The following is a 19,436-nucleotide window of genomic DNA, read 5'->3' on the forward strand; positions in this document are numbered from 1 at the left end:
GAATTAAATGAAACAAGAATATGTAATTTAATAGATCTAGACCAAAATGTACACAGACATGCGGGTCTGTGCAGAGCTTCACCAACTTCGATGGGACTCTCTGTGAGCCCAGGCATCTGCCTGCACACATCTCACTGCAGGATCAGGGTCTTAGATTGTCAGCTCTTCGGTGAAGGGCCTATGTCTTCCGCACTTAGCCCAATGATCTGATCACGACTCTGGTTTCTCTTCAGATTGTATAAATCTTTTCGCCTTTTACTAAAGATTTAATTGGAGAGGAACATATATGAGTTTATACCCAATTTTTTGAGCTTTCAGTTCGGTGAAGCTACTCAATGTTGTGGAAAAAACCCTGGGGCTTCTAAGAACTAACATAAAAGAAAATGAAGCATGATGCTTAATAATTACAATTAAGTTGTACACCAAATCCATCAGACTGAATTCCCTTACAGTAATTTCACTTGGAAGGAAGAGGGGGAAAGAGGTGAAAGTTACTTAGGTTATTTACTAATATTCTCTCCTTTCATGTATTTTCAATTATTAATTTATTAATTTATTTAAGTTTCAATGTTTAAAAAGATTCTCCACTTCATACATGTGACCTCACATCTGGAAACTGGAATGGATATGCCTCATTAACACCAACCCCTATAAAACAAATATTATCCATATCTAATGTTCCCACCTCCCCCACATAAATTTACTGAAGTAACACAATCAGTGACTTAAAATATGAAATACTTTAATTATTTTTATAATTGTAAGTGTTACCCAGAACATACAACATGTCTTTTCAGTTAATTACCAAAAAAAAACCCAAAACAAACAGCAAACATCTCACATATAGAACAGCAGCTGATAAGTAACATGAGTTGAACTGAATAAAACAATAGCTCTAACTATTTATTAGACTTGTACATACAACACAACTGATTATTTAAATAAGGAAACAATCACATACATAAAAATGCTAAAAAAATTACACTGGCCATGATTTATTAAGAATTCTCATAAATCTGTAACTTTCATACATGTAGCACAAATCTTAGTATCTCTTTCTACTGTTGTACCTTTTTCTTAATATAAACCATATGTAAGTGTACACAGTTTGCATGGTAGGCTACTTTACACAAGTGAACACAATCAAGCCTTAGCCACAAGGCTTCTTGGTGTTCCACATAATACAACTGTATAACAGAAAAAAAAATGCACACCAAATTCACTTGCTAAGGTGTATCAACTTTTTAAAATAGCTAAGTATGTCCCAACAGAAATTTGTGCAGTATAAATAATCTCTCTTAAAGTTGAGTGTTACAAAAGAGGTAGAAGTGAAATTTTTGCAGCATTCATTAAATATCCAGTAATATTACAGAAACATTGAAATAAGCCTAAACTGACTAAACATAAAGTCTTATAATTAACATCTTGTTTCTTTTAGTTAAATGTACACTTTCACATATTTCTGTTGGGTCTACTGAATGGATTAACTCACAATAGCCTTCTTCAATAATATTTCACTAGCAGTGTAAAATGTTTTTAATTAAATGAGATTGACCAACATACATGTAAAAGATATACTTTAGACACCAAACAGTATATTAAAATATAGACACTATTAATCTTTGTATATTTGTCATAAAAATAAAAGTAAACTTATTTTTCCTCATATATATATATATATATATATATATTGGAAATAGCCTAATTTTGTGAAAAAACTATGCTCATTAAGTTATTATTGTGCATAAACAAGTTTTAGACGAGTTTTATTGTGTACAATAAAAAATGTAAAGCAACCTTTATCTGGCAAGGACTTTTTTAAGTTGACATTGGTATATCCCCTCTCTCATTAGTTAGCTTTCACATATTATACGCAAACAATTTCCTTTTAAAGCTTATCTGGCAAATAAGAAGCAGAGGATTATAGTTTCAGTTCCCCAATTCTAAAAAAAATTGCTCAAAACTACTTTTGTCCCATACATTTTCAACTTCTAAACAACAAAGGCTAATAAGTACATTGAAATGCATCTTATTTTTGCACCTTTAATTGTAGTATTGCTAATAAAGAAAAATTAATTCTCACACTATATAATTGACAGATTTGGTTGCACTATTAAAACTAAAAAACTAAAGAAAAAGAAAGTAAGTGCTTTTTAAAAGCAAATTGTAAAACAATTTATAATAAAAAAGTAACTTCATAGATACACAGTTTTTCTTTTCATAATTATATATAAGTTTCCATAAAACAGAAAAGTGCTGGTGATTGAGACAGATAAAACTGCATAAGAAACAAATCAAGATCTTAACATGGTTAAGGCTGTATTTCCATCCAGGCAAATCAGGATAAAACAAGGTGCAAAATTCTCAAAAGCCTATTGATTTAACTCAGTCAAAGCATATACAGAAGGTACATTCCTCAGCTTTAAATGAAAGCAGACTATCCTTCTAACTCTAAGATGTTAGTATGTTCAAAATCTTACAATAAGTTAGGGAAAACATATCTGGAGTTTCTCGGTACCCAATGTTCAACATGAACTGCAAAGCTTGTATATAAAAAAAGTTAAATAGTATACAATTTTAGGTCAGTAAAGCAGTAAACCCAATTGAAGTCAGTATCTAGTAAAACTATTGACTTCAATGGAAGCAGGATCATGCACAATTTCTGTGTAGCCTTAATTACATATGCATCCACATCTAAAGACACATTTGAAAGTTAGCTGCTCCATTATATTCACCTAACACACTAGAGGGTGGGGTTCCCTGCTCTCTTTTTCCATGTGAGGTCAACTCTTGCAGTACTGAAAAAGAATCCTGAATTCAAATCTTTACAAGTTAATGGAGATCTGTACATTTAAAAAAAGCTAAATCTATTCAAATGTCCTGAACAGAGAGGAGAATTACATTTTAAAGCTCACTTCTCAGACCCCACCAAGAAACATACCAGCCATCTGTACCTCTTTGGGGTTGGCCCAGCATGCACCATTTTGACATAACAGCTGCCACCATGCACAGACAGAAAATGAAACCAGCTTTCACAGCAGGTCAGAAAATGGCATTGTGTGTTACATTATCTTTTTAAAATAAATTCTTAAGGGTTTTTAATTTTTTTTCAGAGTAATCCAGTATAGTAATTAAAAAATAATTGTAACACACATCTAACTTCCTATAGGCTATTTCCTTAGTCCAGTGAGAACCAGTAGCTGTGACTTCACAAAATGTGTTGTGAGAATGTCACATTAAGTAGAGTTGAAAGCTATAGTTCAGGCTGAGGGGAACTGAAATTAAAAAAAAAAAATTAGTTATGTGCTAAATGCCCTTCACTATCAGGGACATTCAGTGTACATAAATGAATTTTACTTCATTTAGAAAAAAGTATATGTCACTGTTTCTACAAATAGAGGTGAGCACAAGGCAGCAGATGAGGGCCTGTAGAAAGTACCAGGTTTGTGGTAAAGACCTTCATCCTGGAGATGCCTCTCTGTTGGGACCTGGCACCACACAGAACAGCCATATTCCCTGACAATCTCACCTCCCTTTAACGCTGATAAAAAAAAATACTGATCTCATTAGTATTAACTTATGCCAGTTCTATCATAATAGCTTTACCATCACAGGTACTATGGGGATGTAGAGGAGAAGAGGCAGAGGCACAGGTGCTACATATATTGATGGAACAGTTCTCATTTTGCAGCAGGCCACATATCTTCTGTCCTATGGAACAATAAAGTGGAAATAGGAAACAACCACAAGTTTCCAGGCTGCTGTGGGGACCCATAAAAGGGATCATTTAGTTTGTGATTTTTAAGTCTATACTGTATTATGTTATCAGTTTAGGATCTTAAAGCTTCATCCCTATTCTAACAAAATAAATATATTTGTATTTTAACTATCGTGATTTGAACAAGAATTCTTAAACATTCTGAAATCTTGCAACTGAGCCGACTAGTTTTGCTGACTAGCTGCAGTGAGCAGTGGAAGCACTCTACTACCTACACTTAATTATACACCCTAATTGTGCAAGCCAATTAGAAGAAAAAAGAACAACTGCATCCCAGGATGGGATGAAAACATTTTAAAAAGAAAAATTCACTACATACTGTTTGCTCCATAAACCAAAAAACTCACAAACCACTATCTAATAACCCAGACCTGCTTCCACTGATGTCAATAAAATGAGACTAGCATCAGCCCTTAACAAACCAGAAAGGAAATTATACTTATTCACGTGAAGAAATACTTATGGAAATTGCTTTTCATTATCAAGTCAAATAGTAGACAGTTAGGAACACTGTATGACCACATAGAGCTATTGTAATCCCAAATTCAAACTGGTCAGTTTACAAAAGACTATATTTCCCCCCACCCCCATGAAATATAGAAGTTTGGAGCAAAACAAAAACAAAACTGAAGTGTTTTGAAAGGATTTTTGTTTTCACATGTCAATGTTAATTGTTAAAGTATTTCAAGAAATGGGCAGAAAAATTTTCATACTAAAACGACCATTAGATAGTTCACATTTTAAAAAGACAACAGGCAGATCAAGTCAAAAAGAAATAAATGTGCACGTTGCATTTGTGGGCAACACAACTCTGTTATTAATACATTTGACTTGTGGCAACTCTCAACAGGTATGGTGTCTTACACTTGTTAAAGAGCCCATAACTGGACAATCAAATATTATGCAGGAACAACACTAATACCATATGCTACATGTTAGCTATAGGCAAATGCAGCTATATTTAAACCCTTTAACTGTATTATTAAATTGTAACAGAAAGCGGAAGTCGGAATACACAATTATTTACCATTTTTTAAAAATAAGACCGTTAAAGGCACATTAACTATATTATGAACTGATGAAGATCACATTCCTTCACAATAACTCACACACAAACAATACAATATGGACTTAATATGTCCAATACATTCATTACCACAAAACAATCCTGCAAGACAACAAATACTCTGTAAACAGAAATGCAAATCAAGACTTTCAACTTCTATTTCCTGTTAACACAGTAATCATAACTCAAAACTTAAATTCCATCAACTCAAATACTGTAAACTCTGAAAATTTTTCAAACCAACTATAGTTTCACAAAAGCACATTTGACCTGAAAATAGTGCAAAGAGATTGCACACACACACACACACACACACACACACACACACACACCCCAACAATACATTCACACAGCACTAACACAATTCTCTTCAGTACCAATTTTTAGTTTAAGACAAAGGCTGAAAAATATCCATTGAAACTGATTACATTTTCTTTAAAAAAGATGGAACATACTTGTAATAAGATTCTGCCTCCTAATGATTCCTTTGTTTAATCAGTGGGTCAAAATGAGGCTTTACTAACTTCCTATTCTACAAAATGATGCGTTCTTCACCTCATTACCATTAACAATGGTACTACCATTGGTGCTATATTGTTACTAATAGTACTATAAGACTACATCTGTTCTAGAAACATTCACAAGTCCAAAATTACAGACTGTTTGGAATATTTAGCAAGTACATGTATATGGAAACAGAACTATATATTTATCAAGAAAGTGTCAAATTCAACATTATAACATTATGAAACAGATAAATTTTAATTGTAAAAGTCTGAACTTTTTCTCACGTCCTCAACATAATTCTTTTTTAAAACAACAACTGCTTTCCAAAGTAATTCATTAACATACTAACACCAAAGAACATACGTGGTAATTAGTACATTTTGAAAAACAATCTAACATTAAAGACACGATTGATAAAGTATTAAAATACTTATAAGTAGTGTGGTAAGAACAAAACATGAACTACTTATCCTTTTCTAATTCTCACCCTGTACATTCACACTGATACATAACACTTCTGATTGTCTAAGCCACAGGATGAAGACTAGTAATAGCAGTTAAATATATGAAATCTTCTCATGCTAAAACAAAAATCAATTAAACAGCTTTGGTAACCTAGTATATATTTAGCTTTATGTAAATATCTTGCAAACATCCCTTCCCCTCAAAAAATCCCTATATACTGTGTGTATATTTATATCTAATATACATATTTCCTGAGTACATTATTAAATCTGATTATTAGGAAGGTTTGGCAAAAGACCCAACTGTATATTATTAAAATAGATTTTAAAATAAACATTTAATCAAAACATTAAAATAAATATGGAATGTTTCTGAAAATTAAAGTACCATAAACATATTAATAACCATGTAATTTTTCATTAAGTGCATATTACTGTTTTTAACCATGAGGACTCTAAATCTAATTTCTAATCCTGAGCAACGTTATGTTAACTGTCAAAATGTATTTTAATGCAATGTACCGCAATTTTAAAAACTCCTTAAATTAGTTCTTCATTTATTCATTATGTAAAAATTGTACTATGATTATACTATGGAAACTTTTGGTGTAGATTAGTCTAGCTGGAAACTCTTGATTGGCAGAACTTGCTGAAACATTTCATGTAACCAACATTAAACTCTGATTATTCCAATCAGACTCTTGGCAATTACCTGAAGGATTTGACACCCTGTCACAATAACAATGCAGAAGTGTAGATTATTCAGTATTGAGTGACAGTACAAACAATTAAATTATTTAGCAATCATTTTGGCACTTAAAAGAACTACATAATGGTGCACAAAACCCTATAATTATGAAATACCCTTTAAAATGGCATTTCTAAACTATGCTAAATTTTCTAACTAACAAATGAAGAAAAGAATAAAAAATAGCTTAGCCACTCACTGGTTTCTCAGGTCATGGCTTGAGTCACAGCTGATACATAGCTTTGGCTAAGTGTTCAAGAAAATGGTGAGCTATTGCCCAGTTCCCCTTATTAATAAAATCTTCATCTGACATAGAAGACACTGCAATACCAGAAATATTAAAACTGCAATAACACTATTACAAGAAATGTGTCAACACCAGAATCACAGTAATAAAATTGCAGCACTGATCAGTTGTATCTTTTTTTTTTTTTTTTGATAACCTAGCAAAAAGGTTCTCCACAGTACAATGTAATTCACTTTCTTTCTTTCTTCCTTTTTTTTTTTGCATACAGCTATTCAGAAATCCGTATGGGTTCCTTCATGTTTTTCTTTTTTGCTTTCCTGATCTTCGGGATCTGCACTGTTTTTTTCTTGTGTGCTTGTGTTTGCTAGACAAAGCTCTTGCAATGCCCTTTCGACCATCTCCTGTTTCACTGGAGTGCTCAAGGAGGTTTTTGGTAGAGTCATTTGCAGTGCACACCATAAAGCAGTACGAGCCTTGCGTGTGGAGACAGCTAACTCTTTAATGGCAGCTGCCAGAGCAAGAACATCTACAACGACAAGAATATGCAACCATATTACAAAAGAACTAATACACAACTATGACATTTATTGATTAGACAAAAATCTCTTGAATTCAGCCAACACTTTGTCTTATGGTAATGTAATTTCAAGAAATCACTGGAAAAATTGCACCCTGGTATTAAAGAAAAAATGGTTACTAACCTTCCTGCAACTGTTGTTCTTTGAGATGTGTTGCACGTCCATTCCAATGTAGGTGTGCGCACACCCTGAGCACAGCTGCTGGAATTTTTTCCCTTAGTGGTATCCATTGGATCAGCTCCAGGGCCCACTGGTGTTGCATGCTCATAGCGCTGGTATAAAGGGTCCTGTCGACCCTGCTCCCTTTTAGTTTCTTCTTGCCAACCACCTCTGAGAGAGGGGACGGAGGGTGGGTTTTGGAATGGACATGTGCAACACATCTTGAAGAACAGTTACAGAAAGGTTAGCAATCGTTTTTTCTTCTTCGAGTGCTTGCACATGTCCATTCCAATGTAGGAGACTCACAAGCTGTTGTACCGGAGGTGGGTTCTGAGATCAAGGACAGGGTGACTGTAAAACTGCACAGTCAAAGCCGACATCATCTCTAGCCTGTTGTGTTATGGCGTAGCGCATTGTGAATGTGTGAATCGATGACCAGGTTGCTGCTCTGCAAATATCCTGAATCAGAACTTGCGCTAAGAAAGCAGTGGAGGAGACCTAAGACCTTTTAGAGTAAGCCATTGTTAGGTGGTGGTGCGACATCTGTGAGGTTGTAACACACCTGATGCTTGAAGTAATCCACGATGAGATTCTCTGTGCAGAAATGAGGAGACCTTTCATTCTCTCTCTTACAGCTATGAACAGCTGAATGGATCTGCAGAAAGATTTAGCCCTTTGTATGTAGAAAGCCCAGACCCGCCGAACATCCAACAAGTGGAGGTACTGTTCCTCCCTCTTTGTATGTTGTTTAGGATAGATAGCAGAAAGATTGCTTGACTGCAATGGAATTGAGATACAACTTTTGGAAGGAACAACAACAGGTGTGGTTGCTACCAGACTGGGTCCTTAAAAAAGATCATATAAGGTGGTTCTGAAGTGAGGGCTCAGATCTCTGAAACTCATCTGGCTGAGGTGCCAGGCCACTTTCCAGGAAAGGTGTAACAGTGAGCATATTGCTTATGGTTCAAATGGGGGTCCTGTAAGTTTTTACAGAACAAAGTTTAGATCCCAAGGGGTTGGGAGTGGGATCCTTAACCTGAGGGTTCACCCTCTCCAGGCCTTTGAGAAACCGGTGACCATGTCATGTGAAAAGACAGAACAGCCGTCAATCTAGGGATGGAAGGCCAAGATGGCCGCCAGATGGACTGTGACTGAAGAAAGGGCTAGACCTTGCTGTTTTAGCAGTCACAGGTAGTATAGAATGAGTTGCAGAGATAACTGCAAAGGCAGAATTTGTTGTTGGGAACACCAGATGGAGAACTGCTTCCATTTTGCAAGGTAGGTAGCTCTAATGAATGGCTTTCTACTGCCCTGTAGGACCTCATGGACTTGCTCCGAGCAAACTCGCTCCTCTGTATTCAGCCATGGAGCTTCCAGGGCATCAGGTGAAGAGAGGTTCGGTTGGGGTTGTGATGCTCTGCACCCCCATGTTCACCCTTGTAGTAGAATTGTGTATTGTTTAATTTAATTTAAGATGTTTTTGGAATGCTCATGACATACTCAGCATTATTGTTATATTAACATATTTGTTGCAATGTCATGTGTATGGTTATGAGGCTCTGCTATGTAATATTCCCAAAGATGTGTCCTCATGGCTTGAAACATATCCAGGCCAAACTCTCCAGGAGCAGAGGAGCAGTTCACACCTCCTCAAGGCTTGTATAGGATAAACCCAGCTCAGATTTCCAGGAACAAAGGACTGGCCTAGGTATCAACAAAGATTCAATGGATTCTCAAGCTAGCCACCCCCTTCCCTTGCCAGCTTGAAACCATGATGAAGTAATGCTCACTGACTCAGGACATGGATGAAACCATACAAGGACATTATTTGTTACCCGACCATGAGGGGAGGGGGTGTTAAAACCCTAGAGAGGAGAAGGAACATTTTTAAAAGGGAGAGACAATTTCCATGCTCTCTCTCTTTCACCTTGTAGGTGTGTGGCCCGACCCACCAGGGGGGATTGCAGCTGTTCCACGGGCCCAGGCTCCAAGGAAGGACACAGCACCTTAGTCAATGGTGGGAAAAAGCTGTGTCGCCCTCCCCCCCTTCCCTAACCACCCCGGGAGGGAGTGCTACCCTCTGCGTTTGGGAGACAGAGGATCCCGAGCAATACTGGCCCCGCCTGCCTGCAAGGCCGGGGGCCCCAGACTATTTTACTAGCCCTGTCTGTGGGAAGGCTGGGGGTTGCTGACTGCCCAACCAGCCCTGCCCGGCTTGTGGGCCAGGGACTGCAGACTGCTTGCCTGCCCCGCCCTGCCTGAGGGACGGGGGCACCAGATCGCTTGCTAGCTCGCCCCACTGGGAGCCTGGGCTAAAGACTTGTAAACGGGCACTGGTTATTCCCCTAAAGGAAGGTGCTGTGACCTTCCTTGGAGCCTGGGTCTGAGAAAGGGTCGCGACGTCCTGGCCGGACCGTGCCACTGGCTTACAAGGCATCAGAAGTTGCTGAGGTCCCTGTATTGCAGGCACCTGACGACGTGGCACTGGGAATGAAGAGTGGCCCGGCACTGGTCTCACTCTCTGTCTCCTTCGGCCTTCGGTCCTGGGGACTGGCTCTTTTCCTGGTGCTTGCAGGATTTCTTCTTGGGCACCGGGTAGGATGATCGGTGCTGAAAGACCGGGTCATTGGAGAAGTGCTCTATGCCGAATTTGAGGTGCTCAGTGCTGAGTCTGAGTGCGGCTCTGAGGCTGGGTCTTAAGGCTGCCTCCATAAGCATGACCTTCAAACGTGCAGCTCGGTCCTCCTTGGTCCAGGGCTTGAAATCCCTGCAGATTTGGCAGCAGTCTTTCCTATGAGCTTCCCCCAAGCACTTGAGGCAGCTCAAGGGCAAGTGGCTCGAAGGCATAGACTTATTGCATGAGGCACAGGGCTTAAAGCCCAGCAACTGAGGCATGCCCTGGCACCAGAGAAGCGGACAACCCCGCTATCTGAGTGCGGAGGTGTCCGAACTATCTAAGATTTACAAACTAAAACTATAAGAATTAGTCACACGAAATTTGGAAGAATAGCCACCAAGAGAAGGATTGCCTAAATAATGAGGGGTTCCAGCAACCGTCACAGGCTGCAAGAAGGAACTGAGGGAGCAGGGTTGATAGGTCCCTTTATATGGGCGCTGGAGCTGACCCAACAGATACTACTAAGAGAAAAAATTCCAGCAGCTGTGCTCGGTGCACACACCTACATTGGAATAAAAAGATGTGCAAGTTCTCAAAGAAGAACCATATTTCCAATATTTCTTTAGTCATATTCTAGGTTTCCCATCCAAAGTTACCAGATAAATTCAGACTCCAGAACACCTGCTGTTGGTAACAAATGGTGCTGATGTACAAAGCAGGAAAAAGAACTATTTTACAAACAATTTCCTTTTCTTCAAGATAGTGTGACAACCTGTCATTCATTAAGTTGAGCCCATTCACACCAAAGGAATTATTACACATCTTAAAGGAGACTTAACCCAAAACCTGCAAGTCATACACCTACCCTTCCTGCTTGGTTTAAAAAAAGTAAATTGGAACTTCACCTGACTGGGATAGCCCATGCCTCACTCATGAATAAGTCCATCCTTCCTCCTTCAATCATAGAAGAGACTGACCAATACTTAAGAAATACACCCTGGATGCACTGGACTTGACTAGCTACAGTCCAGTATGAACTCTCTGGGGTTTCCTGCAAGCTAGCAATAAAACACTTGCCATCTCATTGATCTGAAACCAAGATATGGGACCTACACAATCTTGATTCAGCCAAGGATATCAAGTAAAAACTGTAATATTGGCATGGATGGATGTTCTCTTGATGTAGGTGGATGGGGGGTCAGCCATCCATCTTTATCCTGGCTCTCTCTGCAGCATTTAACATGGTCAAACATGATATATTGCTATGTGTAAGATACGATTATTCACAAGGAATGTGAGTAACAAATCAAGAAATCACAATGGAGAAATACCTTGAAAGTCCAACTCTTGTCTTATTTTACCTCTTATAAGATCTAATCTTCAGTTTGCCTGTATAGGATGAGCTATCTCTCTTGTAGCATCTGGACTAGTTGAAAGGAGATGCAAGATTTATAGTATGTATGGTATTTCTGGAAAACATGCTTGGGGGTAGACAAAGACTTTGTTCTACTTTAAATTCTCCGCCATTCTTGTCTGGGCTTCACAAATCCTAATCACCACCATGAAAGTAGCAGCTTCTTGCTTGAAAATATAACTCCGAAGAATGAAGCCAAAGCTGCCTTTTAACTAGTGCACTATTCACCTTGGGTCTGGCTGGAAATGTGATTGGGGCTAGCAGAATAAAAAGCTGCCAGAGATATCTGTCATTAAAAAGCAAATTTTTTTATCCATGTTTGGGATAAGTTCCTCCAGCTCCCTGCACCAGACTAAACTGACTCTGGCAAAACAGGCAGTTTCAGTGAAAATCTACAAGAACCTGTCTATTGGCTCAAATGTTTTTTTTGACAGCTCTTCCAGTCTGACATCTTTAAGAGGAAAAAGTCCATAGGATTAAGATATTTTTTCAACTGACTGTGGAATCCACTTTTGGAGACTGGACACATAGGCCTTTTCCATATGGAATTTACTCACATTCAATTAACTGCCTAATACAACTTCGGTTCTTGGCTGTGAACTCCAACTCTGATTTAATTTAATCTTCAACTCCAAGATTTGGGGGGTGATTCACTAGTGCACTTGACTCCTATCATGAAATATTCTTGTTATTCCTCAGCAGAAGCTGCTAATCATGCAAAAAAAAAAAAAAAAACCGGTTGCTTACCTGTAGTAACTGCTGTTCTTCAAAATGTGATGCTCATGTCCATTCCTTTATAAGTGCATACAAACTGACGTGCACAGTTACTGGAACTTTTTTCCCTTTAGCAGTATGCGTAGAGTTGAATCCCTGGCACCCTCTGGCGTTGCACACTTACGCCACAGTATAAGAGGTGTTGCCGGCCCTGCGCCCTCTCAGTTTCTTCTTGCCGTCAACTCTGACAGCGGGGACTAAGGGTGGGCCATGGAATTGTCATGAGGATTACATCTCGAAGAACAGTTACTACAGGTAAGCAACCGTTTTTTTTTCTATCGAGTGCTTGCTCATGTCGATTCCATTGTAGGTGACTCACCAGCAGTGCCATTGGAGGTGGGCTTGGAGTTCACAGATGCGCTGTCTGCAAAACTGCTCTTCCGAAGCTGGTGTCACCACAAGCCTGCTGCACTATAGCACAATGAGACGTGAAGGCAAGAGTCCTAATGACACAAATTACCTAACTAATCTAAACTATTAACAGAACAAAGAAACGGGAGAGAGCTTCTCTCTAACACAATGCCTTGCAGTCACAAGCGTGAAGGGAGTTCTAGCAACTGCCACTGACAGAAAGAAGGAACTCAGAGGGCACAGGACCCTATGGGTACTGCTGAAGGGAAAAGGTTCCGGTAACCATGCAGGTCAGCGTGCATGTGCCTAATGGAATCGACATGAGCAAGCACTCGAAGAATTTGCAGTGGTTTTGTGACAGACAAAACATTAATTAATGAAGCAGTGTAAGACCCAGCAAACTTTCACTTTGTAAGGTAAAAAGGATGAAAGCTCACTCTCAATCACTGTTAATGAAGAAACTCAATTTGTTAATATGTGTACATCTGACTTTAAGAATGCTGAATTGTTTATTTAGCAGATATTTTTGTTTGGTATTAATTCCCAGTTATAGGCTTTATACAGTAGTAAGCCTCAGATCCCCTACCTGTTAAGAAACAGCATGCACTGAAAAAAGTAGGAATTCATCCAGAGGCTTTAACAAAATCTGATGATTTAATATAATAAAGAAAACAATTTTTAATGAGAAAATATCTTGTGACAAAAAGATAGGGGTCTAAAAACACCACCACACAAAACAGAATAAGGTCTATGCAGAAATTATCTGATACAAGTGAGGGTTTTTTCTCTTTTAAAGTCAGAAGCACACAAAGTTTCTGTTGAAGGGAGTAAGTCTACTTGGTGCCATTATAACATTTAAAAAGTGCTACAAATTGAATTGAAGACAAATTAGAAAAAAACCTTTTAGAACTACAAAGCAATCAAAAGCATTTACCTTTTTCGTTATTATATCGAGGTGTTCCTTGTCTCTGTGGATTAGCAGCGTTAACAATCTCATCTTTCCGCCTCGCTTGTGTAACATGAATGGCTTCTAAATGATGTTCCAGAGTTCTGGATATATTCCCATGGACAGGTGTACCGCGAAGCCTTTCCATTTTTCCTATTAAGGTGAGTATCTAACGAATATTAAAAACACCTAAATTGTTGGTTTTTTTAAAAAACCTCCACAAAATACAATAAAACCAAACATATAATCTGATGTTACTAATCCCTATAGAACATTCCATGCTGTAAGTACACTTACTCTGGCCTGTTCTCGTAACTGGTCCACAATCAAACGATCCACGCGTGAAGGGTTAGCAGGAAGTCGGGAAACAGGAGTGTTATTTGAGCTCGACACCCGCTTTCCTGGAAAGTTTCTTGCAAGATCAGCCTCAGTCTGAAGAGAAAACACACACCTACTTAAATAATTAGAAATTAGTTTAATCCTATAGCCTAAACTTCTCTATTTTTTCCCTACTGCTTAGATGCATAAGATGTGTCTGCTGTTAAAAATCTCTGCGGCCATTTGCAACAATAAAAAGTCATTATTAAATATTATACTGCCAACAACTGGCTGTAAAAATAAGGGTATTTCACAAATTACAAGTACTACCTTAAAGCATAAACCTAGAATCAACATCTGTACCCAATAAACAAAATTACCTTTAAAATGTTAAACAATCTTGGGTACAGACCCAAGTAAACAGAAGGGTCTTGCACAGTCCTTAAACTTTAGTTTCATCGCACCAAATTAGAGTTGTGAATTCCCAACTGCCTTCTACTGATAACACTTTGTTAAGGGCTCTAAGATGTTAATAGTTCCCTGGATTTGGCTAAGGACATGAGATGTCATCAGCTGCTGCAGAGGTTGTGTTTGAAATCCTTAAGGATAATCCCATGTTTAACATAATAGCCATGAGAAGTCATCCACATGAACATCAAACTCACCTATGTCAATAGGCCTGGGCAAACCCCATTCCTGGGCAGATTAAGATGGGTCACAGCCAATATATTTTGGAGTGACATATCTCTTATATTTGAAGTCAGATATAAAACAACAATCCTCCTGCCCCTTCGTCAGTTCATGCTGAACTTAGTACTATTCAAAAATAGCTTGACTAATAAAGGCCATGCTGTATCATCCATCCAAATCACAACAGGGGCCTCTTACACAATCCACAGATAGTGGTGACTATTAGCTACCAATCTTGCACTGAACAACATGAACCTAACAATAGGATCCATGCCACCAGATGATCTAAGATCTTTGGCTAAAGAGGGCTTGATGGTATTTGGTTAAGCAACCATTGGTGTCACTTGTAATTTAGTTCAAGAACAAGTGGTCCTAACTCCTGTGGAGTTGGAAAATGAAAGGTGAAGCTGTCTCATGTGCGGTTTTATGACAGTCACACTGTTTGGTATCGTCTTACAATTGAGTATATTCAAAACAGATTGTTGTGGATGGGGCTCAAAATATTTATAGAGTAGAATGTAGTTTACAATATTTCAAAAAGGCAGCAAGATTTAATCCTTTTCACAAGTGAGATGCAGGAATTTCTACTTTACTTAGCTGTTCCTTTATAAAGACCACCCTAGATACAAGTCTATCATGATACACATTCTTACCTTTTTTCTCTCCTTCTCCAGAGCTCTCCACTGTTCATAACACTCCTCCAGTCGAGCATGAAGCTCATTAGCAGGACCACTACGATTTCTTGGAGGCCTATACTTGTTAAAAGGAGTTGGAAAGGCAAAGTATGGCGCACTTAATTCCCCACAAAATAGATCATTAATGAAAGGATTCATATGATTAAAATCATCACAGTGAAAAAGATCAATAAGTTCTGAGAATGGAAATGGTGATGGAGGAAAAGGAAAATTATTTGCTGATGGAAATGGATGGGAATTAAATGGAGGAAAATTGGGATTTTGCTTAAAATCAGACATTAATGGGAAAGAAGGAAGAAAAGAAGGATTGATGAAATCTGACATGTTGCCACCATTCTGTTCTTGTTTCTTTCGGAACACGTTGAACTGCTGATGATTTTGTCCTGCATATCCAGGATGGGGAATCCAATTCTTTCTACCTCTTCTATCATCTTTATTATAGTTATCTTGATTTTGTTTTTTGCGAAACCTATGATACTTTTCAGACTCATCACTTACAGAGTTCTGCTGTGTTAACCAGCTGTGTGACAAATTAATGGGTATTTTACGATACTGGCTCTTCTGTTTAACCAGTGAATCATGCTGAGACTGTCCAATAGGTTTAATTTGTTTCTGATTTTCTGCAATGAAATTAGAAGCCCCCAAGTTACTAGGAATGGTATTTGATATTTGTAACCTTCCATCTTTCCTTGAAGAGGGTACTGGTGACAACTGCGAGTAATAAGAAGGCTGGGTTACAGATTGATGTGTGGGAGATCCACTGGACATAGTTGAAACCCCTGAAGAGGATTGTGGGCTTGTTACTACTTGGTTTTGCTTCCTATATGCAATATCTGATGAAGTTGTGGGACTTAAGATTTTACCATCCAGCCAAGTATGTCCACGGTAAGGTGAATGATAATTCCCATTTTGTAGAGCAGTTTTTACAGATAAATGATATTCTGAAGGTTTACAAGAACATTCTTTAGCATTAATATGGCTCTTACTTTCAGTGTTATTAAAGGTTTCCCCCAAATTGAAGCTAGTATGGCCATTTTGCATGTGGGTTTCCTGTGGGTTTCTATTTGTTCCTCCAGAGAAACTATTTTCTTTAGTAAATGGTTGATTGAAAAAATATAGTGATGGGTGAACAGATGGCTGCGATTTATGAGAAGTTGTAAAGTCTTCATATCTTTTAGAAAACAAATGGTTGTCTTGGAACACTTTGCCCCACGTGCCACCAACAGGTGGACTGGATAGATCATTGGAATACTTTGCTTGCTCTTGTTTGTCATTTTTCATAAGTTTGCCTCTTGCTCTGTCAGTTTCCCAATACTCTTTCTGAATACCAGTGCCATCTTTAACTCTGTATTGAGAAGAAAAATTACTAAAATCAGAGCAGTTCTTTTCACAGTCTCCATTTAATTTAATCTTTTCATAATTGCACACATGCTGATTCAATTCTACATTTTGAAATGCTAACCCTTCTTGCTGAATTATGGCATTATTTTGAAAAGCAGAATTTTCAGGATAAACATTCAAGATATCATCAGATGGCTGAGTATAAGGGTCAGAAGGAGATAGCCAAGATTCTATAAGATGAAGGTCCTCAAATCCTCTGTGTAAAGTTTCCACATCAGGTGACTTTTGCAAGTGTCCTTGATAACAGCTCTGTGTGCTCATCAGGTTTGGAAAATCTTTACTTTGTAAGGGGTGTTTAGAAGGAAGACCTGAGAAGTCACCATTGTTTCCAAGATCAGATGCCCACATAGGGGGAAACAATCTTGACAGAGAATTCCTGTAACAAATAAAATTGCACTTTTAGGAATGACCAAAACACATTTATGTTCCATTATAGCTGTTGTTCAGAGTTCAGTGATTTTTCAAAATGCAAAGTTACTACTAAAATCTTTGCTAAAGATATAATTTCAAATAGTTATGTCACAGAAATTAGCAATAAAAAACTATTAGGTATTAGACTGTTGTATGTGACTTGACAGCCTATAATCAGTTCCTAAAGTCTATTTTTTATTGTTTTTTCTAGTCTACTTATAACATATCAAATTATGGTGCTTCAACAGCTGCTATTTGCCCTTTGTAATTTCCAGAGACTTATTTTTTAAGAGTTTCTGTATTGACATTTGAACTTATATAGCACTTTTCATCCAAAGACCCCACAGTATTCTAACACAAAATTAAGCCTCACAACACGTCTGCAAAGTTGATTCCATGTTCTGCAGTAATTCTTATTTCTTTAATTACATTTTCCTTGCTCAATAGAAGTATGTTTTTTGCCCCCAGCAAGAAAACATGTATTTAAAATCATTTGCCCTAAGGTTTCCTAATCATAGTTTTAAATGTACACACCATCCTGCTGGATGTCTAACAATATTCATAAACCATCAGATAGAGATTTGACTCCTGTAATAGTTAAAAATGGTTGATGGCCTCCCCTCTTAGCACCCTCCTATGATGGCTGAGTATGTTTTAAGACAGGAGGATAAGAATTCAAGCGAAATAATGTACTAACAAATTGCTATCTTGAATTTCTTTCCCCCCAAAAATACTTTCTGCCTAAGAGAAGTCAGCAAAGTCATTGTCATCTGTTGTCTCCATGGTTCTATTTTTGCAGGGAGGAGGGGGAACTCAGATCTTCCTTGTGGTTTCCTCACCAAATGTTTGGGGAAAAGAGAATGCAACCCAAACAGGAGGCAGTAGGGCCTGCAAACAAATCCTACAGACTCTGTAGCTCTCCACTAGCATTCTTCCCCCAAACCAACTGCAACTCAGTTCCAATCAAGCCATGAGAACAGGTCTGGTCAAAATTGTTCCATAGGACCCCTAGTGCAGCAGAGATCTGAGGAAGCATAATATAGCACTATACTATTATATTTCTGTGAGAAGCTCTTCTGGGTACAACTACCTGAAGTTGGGTGGTAGAGAGAAGACAACACTATATGATACCCTATCCTTGGAACATCCACTGCAGCTCCCACTCATCCACCATGTGGAGAGGTGTTTGGCATGAAGGGGGTAGAGGCAGAATGTCCTCTCCCAGCATAAGTATTTTAGAAATGATCAGGCACTTTAAAAATAGGAAGTGTGTGCCTTAAAAGCATAGATTTAACTCAAGCTATCTGGTATCAAAAGGCACAGAAAAGCCTTTCAAATTTTCTGCATAAACTCTTCAACGGAGGCCCATTGGTGGTTCACTACTTTGCTTCAGACCTCTTGACATACTCACTACACCAGTACGCTGTTCTCATGATATATACCCAAAAGTTGGCAGGTAATATATATCATCGGAAAACTAATCATTAATATTCTTGGGCAATGTATGTACAATTTGTGTACAAAGAGTAATACATATGTGCTAGAATTATGTTCTTAAAATGAGTTTGGCCTGTAAAGCATAAATCCAGTCTGTCCTAGACAAAGGAATGTGTATTTACCAGCCTGGTCATCAGGCAGAAATAATTAAGCCACATTTACATGCAAGATAAACAAAGCCATCAGAAGAGCAGGTGGGGAAAGATGACCACAATCTCGACAGGGATGGAAACTGCCCCTCAAGAGGCCTTTCTGCCTCTTGAAGCAAAGTCAATGAACTTTTGGAAGATACAGGAAGAGAGGAAAACCTATTTTGGCATAAAGGTGCCAGAAATCTTGAAATCACAGAACGTTGGATCCTTTAATCCAAGGGATTGAAGTCCCTGGGAATTAAGTTTAGGTGAGAAACCTCCTTAGGCAAAGATTGTAACTTGTTGAAATTAAGTTTTAATCTTAAAAACTTCTTTTTACTCATTTGCTTGTAACCCTTTCAATCTTTATTCGTTATACTTGGTATCACTTAAAGCTATGACCTTTTGTTTAATAAACTTGTTTTACTTTAAACCAATTCAGAGCTTTGATTAAAAGAGAGTGTTTGTCAAACCCCAGTTAAATTAATGAGCTGTTGTTTATCGTCTCTTTAAAGGAACAGTGAACGTAACTTCTGTGAGTGTTCCAGGGGAGGTGGGACATTACAGGGCAGACAGTTTGGGGGAAATTCAGGACTGGGTGGGAGCGTGGTGGGGTCACCCTACAAAAAAGTGACTTGGCAGTG

At 38.1% G+C, this 19,436-nt stretch overlaps 1 protein-coding gene and 1 non-coding gene across 2 annotated transcripts in view; one reads left to right on the forward strand and one right to left on the reverse strand.

Moving 5' to 3' along the window:
- The first annotated feature begins 213 nt into the window (after window positions 1-213).
- On the forward strand, window positions 214-330 carry LOC137141570 (U5 spliceosomal RNA). The gene has a single exon (XR_010916670.1). It is a non-coding gene; the product is annotated as a U5 spliceosomal RNA (small nuclear RNA).
- A 560-nt stretch (window positions 331-890) lies between these two features.
- Window positions 891-19,436, reverse strand: part of LOC137141563 (meiosis-specific coiled-coil domain-containing protein MEIOC-like) — a 62,236-nt gene continuing 43,690 nt past the window's right edge. The window contains exons 5-8 of the mRNA XM_067530499.1: window positions 15,311-17,129; window positions 13,947-14,081; window positions 13,638-13,818; window positions 891-7,336 (exon numbers count right to left, since the gene is read on the reverse strand). Of these exons, the coding sequence (XP_067386600.1) occupies window positions 7,083-7,336; window positions 13,638-13,818; window positions 13,947-14,081; window positions 15,311-17,129 (2,389 nt within the window). The 3' untranslated portion in view covers window positions 891-7,082. The remainder of the gene's footprint in view (window positions 7,337-13,637; window positions 13,819-13,946; window positions 14,082-15,310; window positions 17,130-19,436) is intronic.

This window comes from Emydura macquarii, unplaced genomic scaffold (assembly GCF_026122565.2).
Source record: "Emydura macquarii macquarii isolate MOO-44397 ecotype Brisbane River unplaced genomic scaffold, CSIRO-AGI_Emac_v2 contig_3080, whole genome shotgun sequence".
Classification (NCBI taxonomy): domain Eukaryota; kingdom Metazoa; phylum Chordata; order Testudines; family Chelidae; genus Emydura; species Emydura macquarii.